The 7,516-nt window shown below is 68.9% G+C and overlaps 1 protein-coding gene across 2 annotated transcripts; it reads left to right on the forward strand.

Annotated features, from left to right (window-relative positions):
* The first annotated feature begins 286 nt into the window (after positions 1–286).
* Positions 287–5,853, forward strand: LOC116960212 (transmembrane protein 116-like). 2 transcript variants are annotated; one of them, XM_042792458.1, is made up of 12 exons: positions 287–382; positions 1,056–1,099; positions 1,412–1,475; positions 1,619–1,759; positions 2,630–2,728; positions 2,934–2,989; positions 3,099–3,239; positions 3,412–3,454; positions 3,728–3,808; positions 3,903–4,056; positions 4,587–4,657; positions 5,085–5,853. In XM_042792458.1, exons 1-12 carry the CDS (start codon positions 338–340, stop codon positions 5,238–5,240), a joined length of 1,095 nt encoding a protein of 364 aa, XP_042648392.1. In that variant the 5' UTR covers positions 287–337; the 3' UTR covers positions 5,241–5,853. The 2 variants fall into 2 exon arrangements, with proteins under 2 accessions (XP_042648392.1, XP_042648394.1); XM_042792460.1 differs by lacking the exon at positions 1,619–1,759.
* The last annotated feature ends 1,663 nt before the right edge of the window (positions 5,854–7,516 follow it).

Raw genomic sequence — 7,516 nt, forward strand, 5'->3', positions numbered from 1 at the left:
GGGATGGAGAAGGGCCGCGCTCGCCTCCGCACCCCAGCACCGTCGAGGAGAGGGAGGTGCGAAGGAGGCTGCCGCGGGCTCGCCCGGGCTCCCACGAGCACAATCCCCTCCCTGCTCGCAGGGTTTGCACGTAGCAGCCCGCGTGTCCGTGGGGAAGCTCCCGCTGCCCCGGCCGGGCAGGTTCCTCCGGCTGCGCTGCGCAGGCAGAGCCGTGGCCGTGTCCCGGCTGCGGGAGCTGCTCCGCCACCAGCCTCTCCAGCACGGCCAGCCCGTCCCCGGCGCTGTGCCCGGTGGCACGGAACTACTGGGAAAGCTCTTGGCTCCCCGTTGCCCCGCCATGGCGAGCGAAGAGGAGCACCCCTCTGCCCTCTCGGATAACCAGGTAAAGGCAGCGTGCGTGCGGGAAAACCGCTGCGGAGAGCCGGGAAAGCCAAACGACGCGGACCCCGTTCGGGCCTGGCCGAGGGGGCTTCCCACACGGCGGGGATGGGGGGCAACGCCGCGGCGGGGGGGACGGGGCTGAGGTTCCCTGCAGCCGTCTGCCAGCAAAGGGGGGGCTCGGCGGCCGGGGGCTTTGCAGGTTTGTGCTCGCCGGGGCGGCTGCTCCCGCTCCGCTGGCTGCGTGTGACTCACCGGGAGCCCGGTCGGCTCCGGCAGTTTCGCCGGTTCCTCAGCGGCAGCCCCACGCCGCGCTGCCTGGGAGCCGCTCGCAGCAGCGGGGCCGGGAGCGGGATGGGGCTTCTCGGTGCTCCCCAGCCCCGGGTGAGGGGGGACGCAGCCAGGAAACCCCCTCACGCAGCCGCTGCCGAGGGGCTCGTCCCGCGCCGCGGCACCGGCGAGGAACCGACCGCTGGCCCCTCCGCTTTGCCCACCACCAGCGAAGGGCTCCAGCCTCTTGGGGGGAAAACCACCTTTTTTTTGCCTCTGCTCCACGGTGACCTGCAGATCCCCACGGGAGCAAGTCCGGCCGTGGCTGCAGCCCCACGACCTCCCGCGCCGCGGGGCAGCCGGGGCTCCCGCTGTGGCTCCCGCTCTCCTTTCAATCTTTCCTTCAGGTCTTTGTGCTGACGTGGATCTACCTGCCGGCCTCGCTGCTGAGGTGGGTGCTGCCCACCCCTCCCCGGCCCATCGGCCACGGCTGGGCCCTGTGGGGCCGGGGGGGGAGGCAGCAGCCGGGGCCCTGCCTACGCGTGGCCTCTCGTCTCACCCACACCCCGCTCGCTCCCCAAACCTGGGGTGTGGGGATGTGGCCTCGCACCACGGGTCTCCGTCCCGTTCCCCCCCCCCCGGCCTGTACCCGTGCCAGCCCCTGCCCACCTCGGGGCGGCCAGAGCGCGGGATCCCCGTGGGGATGGGGTTGGGTGGGAAGCCACCGTGCTGGGACATTAACCGCCAGCCCCGTCTCTTCCAGCCTCCTGGGCAGTGGATCGGTCCTCGCTGTCACCTCCCGGCAGAGGCGATGCTGCCACATCCAGGTGAGTCCCGCTGGCTCCCCGGGGATGGGTTTCGGCCCCGGCTCAGCCCGAGGCAGAGCTGGGCCAGCACCGCTGCTGCTGGGCTTGATGCACAGTGGGGCAGGAGCTGCCAGCCAGAGCTAACGCTGTGTCCCCTTCCCCAGCTTCGCCCCCTTTTCCTCCTCGCCCTGGCAGATTTCCTGGCGGCCGCCGCGCTGCTGAGCACAGCCACCATCCAGCTGCTGCCAGCCCCGCTCTTCATCCCAGCCTACGCCGCTTGCCCCTACGGACGGATGCTAGCCATGGTAGGGGCTCAGCGCGCACCGTGGGCACCACCGGGAGCTGGGCACCTCCTGGGAGCACGTCTGCAGGCTGGGGCATCCCGCGGGGAGCTCGCGGAGTGGGGAATATTCCTCCTGCTGAGAAATGGCTCCTGTTCCCCCCGTCACTGTCCTGAGCCACCGAGGCCGGTTCTCTGGGGGAACACGGGCAGCGTTTCTCCCCAGCCCCGGTGAAGCCAGAGCCATGTCCCCCCCTGCCCTGACCCCCTCGCCCCCGCCGTGCCCTGCTGCCAGCTCTGGGGTGGTCGTGCATGCCGGGGCAGAGCAGCAAAGCAGCGCGCGGCTCTCCCCTTCATGCCCAAACTCACCCGGCGCCCACGGTCCCGCCGGCTGCTCTCTGCCCTGCCGGGTGCCGCGTCCCTCCTGCCCCCCCCAGCGATGGGGCCTTTGCCTCGGCCGCACACGAGGAGAGGGGCCAGGAGGGGCTCAGCACCGTGGGGCCAGCTCTGCTCCGCTTTGCACGTATCGGCTTGCCCGGCCGCAGGGCGACCATCACCGCGCTTGCAGGCCTGCTGGCAGGACACAGGGGCAGCACCCAGAGCCCAGCAGGGACAGAAGGACCCGGGTGGTCCCTGCCCGCGGCCGCCTGCCCTGATAAAGCCACCGGCCAGAGAGGCCACCCAGTCCCCCTCCACAGCGTGGGGACGAGCACGAGGCCGTGTGCTCTTGGTGCTGCGTGTCCCAGAGAGCTGCTGCCTCGCTGCACGGCTGCTCCTGGCCCAGCACTGCCGGGGCACAGCGGGACGCCGGGGTACAGAGCACCAGGAGGGAGGGGGGAAGGTGCCTTTGGGGCGCTGGGCACAGCGGGAGCCTGCTCTCCCTCTCCTCTCCCAGACTTTCTATGCAGTCTCGTTCCTGATGGTTGTTGTCTACGCGTACGAAGCCTACCGCACCGTCCATGGCTGGCGAGCCTGGCACGTGGCAGCTCTGCAGGTTGGTGGCCCCCGGCCACGGTGCAGCCGGGCACACGCAGCTTCCCGGCCCCGCGAGGACCCGGGGAGCAGCAGGGGTGAGCCGAGGGCAGCCCCTTTCCCTGGGGCGTTAGCGGCTTCCCCTGCACCCTGTGTCCCGGCAGAGCGGGGCTGGGGCCTCCAGCCGCTGCGAGACCCCCGGGTCACCGGCTGTTTTCTCCGTGCAGGAGCGAAGCAGGTGCCTGGCGAGCGCGTGGCAGGGGCTGCCCTACATCCTGGCCTGGTAGGTGCCAGCGCCGGGTCCTGGCCCCCTCCGCACCCTGGCACGCCGCCTGCCCCCCCCGGCTCTGCCGGGGTCCGGCCGGGCGCTCACCTCCACCTCTCCCTGCAAGGCTGGTGCCGGCGCTCACCCTCCTGGGGCAGCTGCTCGCCCGCGGCACCTCCCTCACCGACATCGCGCCGAGACCCCTTGAGCCCGTCGTGCCGCGGGAAGGCAACCGCTCCCACGAGACCTACAGCCTTTACTGCTCCAGGTACTGCGGCCGCCCGCACGCCGCGGGGGGCACCGGCGTGGGCACCCCTCGCCCTTCCCGATGGGCTGGGGCGCGCTGCGGCCCCTGCGAGGCGCGCGAGGGCACCTCTGGGTGGTGAAGGCTTCGGGGTGGGGGATGAGGGGCCCGCCACCGGCATCCTCTGTCCTTGCAGCTGCCTGCTCCTCATCCACCGTGCCCAGGATATCTGCTACGAGGTGAGCCCGTCCCTCCCACCGGTCCCTTTGCCCGGTCGCCGCTGCCAAGGGCGGGGAGGGGCTCAGAAAGGCCCGGGGAAGGCAGCGGGTCGGCGGTTCGTGGGTGGATGGTGGCGGGGGGGACGGGGCAGGGGTGTCCCTGCTCGAGCAGAGGGGCAGCTCCCAGCTCCGGCAGTGCCACGGCGGCGGCTGCTCCCAGGCCGCGGGGCTGGGGAAGGAGCAGCTCCGGGCAGGGCTGGCCCGCAGCCCCGCTCATTTCCCGTTGCCTCTCAGTACGTAGGTAGGAAGGACGTGGGCCTGGAAGGGAAAATCGTCTTCTTGTTGTACCTGCTGCTGGTGCTCAGCTGCTGCACGGTGAGCCGGCGGCGCGGTGCGGCACGGCGGGGAGCGCGGGGTCCGGCCGCAGCGGCCCCCCGCACCCCGGCTGACGCCGCTCCCCGCCGCCCAGCTCCTGTACCACAGGGTGAAGCTCCGGTGCCGGAGGAACGCCGCGGCGCCCTTGCTGACCCTGGAGAAGGACGGCTTCGCCGGCAAGAGCATCCGCAGCGTCAGCAGAGTCTCTCACTACTTCCAGCTGGTTTTCCTGCTCTGCTGGGCGCCAGGCGAGTCGGCGCGGGGGATGCCCCGCAGCTCCCGCAGCCCCGGCGGGCAAGAGCCACCGCGGCTCCTTTACTCCCCTTTACTCCTGGGCTGAAGCAGCCCCCGGGTCCGAGCCGAGAGGCTCAGACCGAACCACTGCCAGGCCTCCGGGTGCCTGCAGAGCCCCGTGGCTGAGCAGACCCAGAGTGAGGGGCCAGCCCACCCTGCTCCTGCAATAACAGGTTTTTCCAGCAGCATTTCCTGAGCTGGAGGGTGGATGGTGGTTGATGGACCTGCTGTTTAGCAACAGCTCATCCCTCGGGGAGGGGGGGGCCCATTTACGCTTTCAGCCTTGCAGAAACCTGTGGCAGTGACACCCCAAGGTCCTTGGGCAGCGTGTTGGGAAGGACCTTGTTGTACACGCAGACCCCTGTGCCCTGGGAAATAGGCTGTGACCTGGGAAGCACATTTGCCACTTGGGGAGGGAAAATCCAGCAGAAGCATTTTAAGAGAGAGGGAGACCAAGGTGTGGCCTTTTGTCTTCCATCTGCAGCCTTCCTCCTCACCATCCTCTCCTTCACCAGCATCACACCTGCCTCGGTCTTTGTCCTCTACATTGCGACAGTAAGTAAAACCCCGTTTCCTGGGCTCCAGAGCTGGGACGTTTGTCCCCATCAGAGGCGTGAGCGGGGGTGGGATGGGCTGGGGGGGCTGTGAGAGCTGCGCTGCCCCTGTGCCGCAGCCGCGCGCAGGGCGAGCTCTGCGGGTGCTGCCACCCCGCGCCGGTGCCACCCGACCAGTTGCCACCCAGGACAACGCAGGGCGAAGGCCCCGGCTTGCTGGTTGCCCTGGCTCTGCCGGGGCTCTTCCCCCTCGTTTGGTGGTTGATGTTTTGCCCCTCAGCTCTGACCGGCGGCTTGCCTTGTTTTAGTTGACCACAGCAAGAGGAAAGCCACCCCCCGCCCCGCCGTGTCCCCGTGTCACCCTGCCTGTGCAGGGCAGCCCAGGGGCCGCTCAAGGGCAGCATTTGCCGCTGTCCTCTCTCCCGCAGGCCCTGACCGTCTCCCTCCAGGGCTTCCTGCACAGTTTGGTCTACGGCTGGCTGAGGCAAAACTTCCGTCAGGAGGTGACGGGCAAGAGAGTCTCCCTGCAGCACCACCGGGGCCTCAAGGCTTTCTACGACGAGTCCCTGAGGACCGTTCCTTAGGCTGCCACCTCATCCCGGTGCCTGGGGGCTGCCCAAAGCCTCGGCAGGATTCGCACGTCCCCGGCACTTCCCCGCAGCCCGGCAGGATCTCTCTGGATTTGGCCCTTCCTGCCTGGAAAGGTTGGAGCGAGGCGCTGGCAGCGCCGGGCAGGTTTCCGACGGCGGTGGCGGGGGCTGCGGTGGCTCTGCCCCGGTGGGACGCCCACCCGGAGCCCCTCGCTGCTGGAGGCAGCCCAGCGTGCGCCACGCAGAGAGCAAGAACCTCGAGCAGTCGCTGCGCGGGAGCTGGCCCGCGGGAGCTGGCCCAGGAGCTCTCTGGAAGAAGGATGCTCCAGCTCGGCGCCAGGAGGGACTCGGCCGCCGGCAGCAGCCGGGCTCCGCGGGCTCACGAGCATTCAGGTGCCGTGGGAGGCGGCTGGTGGCCCGCAATTTGGCAACCCCTAGAGCTTCCAGCACCCGACCCGCAACTGCAACTGTCCCAGGGAAGGTGGCGGTTCTTCCTAATTTGTTTGGTCTTGTTTCAGCGTTACGCTTTCTGCCGGCGAGCGAGCCAAATCTCTCCACAGGGCTGGGGAGATGGTGCTTACAAATAAAGGTGTTGTGGTTGAGGTGCTCCTGGGCTTTGCTGCTGTCAGCTGAGGAAGGGAAACAGGCGGTGAGCGGGGCGGCTGGTGGCTCCTTCCTGCCTCGGGGCACGGTTCCTGCCCAAGGCCATGTCAACGGAGCTGCAGGAGCCCGCGCTGGGGACGATTCTGCCCCTGCAGCCTCCCGCCAGGCCCCGGCTCCTCCGGCACCAACACCAGCCCGAATGCTTGCTCATACCTCGTGCACTTCTGGGGCTGCGAGTGCTCGAGCACCATCACCCGTGCGAAGCCAAAGCCCTGGGAGGGGCTGGCGGGGCCGTGCCCACCCCCAGCGCGCCCTCGGCTAACACAAACGGGCACGGGGGGAGCATTCGGAGCCCTCCAGTCCCGGGGGGGACAGCTCGGGGGGACAGCGAGAGGTGTTGAGGTGGGCTGATGGGCAGAGGGGTGTGACAGTGTGCCGGGCCGGGGGGTGACAGCGGGTGGGGGCACGGGCCGGCCGGGCGCTGGGGCGGCAGCGTGTGGGGCCGGGGCTCCTGCGCCCCCCGAGCGGAGGCGAGGGCTCGGGGCCGGCCCAGGGCCGGTCGTTACCAGCAGCGCAGCGCTGGCGTCGCTGGGGGGGGGGCAGGGGTGAGGGCCGGGAGTGAGGAGCGGGGCAGAAAAGCCCGTCAGATGATGAGGGGGCGAGGGAGAAAAAGGCGCACACGAGCCTGGGTAGGAAAGCAGAAAGGATGATAATGGGTGCGGTTTGCAGGAAAGATGGTCTGGCCTCCTTGGGAGGAACGCAAAGCTAAAAATACGCGATTGAGAGGAAATAATACCTGAAGGAGGATGTTTGGGCTGTTGAGGAACGGCTACAAGGTGATGGGAAGATGCGCCCGTGACTGCTGAGCACTGCCCGAGCAGCTCCGGGCCCCCTCCCACCCCCGGGGCCGTACGACGTGTCCTGGGACAGATGAAGACGCAGCAAGGAAGGGAAAGGACGTGTCGGGTGGCCGAGCAGGGCGCTGGGGCGCACGCGTGCAGGATGTGAGGGGTGAATCGCGGCCAGACAGCGCGGCCCCGAAGAGCCCTGCGAGCAGAAACAGGAGCAAAGAGGCAGAGGTGCGCGGCGATGGGGAGGACAAGTTGGGTCGACCTGGGATCCCACTCCAGGAGGTTCCCAGAGGAAAGGAAGGGCGGGAAGGGTGAGGAGGTTGGGGGAGCGGAAGAGGCACAAAGCACAGGACTATGAAAATGAGGGTGACGCTGCCCATCTCCTCAGTCGTGCCGTGGTTCTGTGAGAGCCGTGTTGGGCAGGCACGGGGTGGGCCCACAGCCAGTGCCGCGCGTCGGGCACCCTCCGAGCCACGATCCCAACTCAGGGAAAGAGGAGGAGGCAAACCAGCACCTACGGAGGGTGTGAGAGGAAGGGCAGATAGCCAGGATGATAAAAAGCCAAAAATCCGCAAGCGGGCAGAAAGAGGTGAGGATCCAGGAGTGCCGGCGGCTCTGGGTATCAAACCCAGGCAAGGACAAACCCGTGGAAGGACGGTGACAGAGCTGGGGGAAGAAAAGACAGTGGCGCCCGGCACACAGGGGCCAAAAGGCCTCACCCGGGTACACAGAGGGGGAAAAGACGCAGCCCAAAGCGACCCCGACCCCCGCGGCAAGAGCTCTGGAGCGCTGGACCCCCACCCCACACAGGGTTTG

This window comes from Tyto alba, unplaced genomic scaffold, assembly GCF_018691265.1.
Source record: "Tyto alba isolate M040663 unplaced genomic scaffold, T.alba_DEE_v4.0 Super-Scaffold_2, whole genome shotgun sequence".
NCBI classification, from domain to species: domain Eukaryota; kingdom Metazoa; phylum Chordata; class Aves; order Strigiformes; family Tytonidae; genus Tyto; species Tyto alba.

Coding starts and splice junctions, on each gene's coding strand:
- LOC116960212 (XM_042792458.1), top strand. CDS start 338: ATGGCGAGCGAAGAGGAGCACCCCTCTGCCCTCTCGGATAACCAG. Junction 383..1,055: donor CTGCCCTCTCGGATAACCAG/GTAAAGGCAGCG, acceptor TCTTTCCTTCAG/GTCTTTGTGCTGACGTGGAT. Junction 3,455..3,727: donor CCCAGGATATCTGCTACGAG/GTGAGCCCGTCC, acceptor GTTGCCTCTCAG/TACGTAGGTAGGAAGGACGT.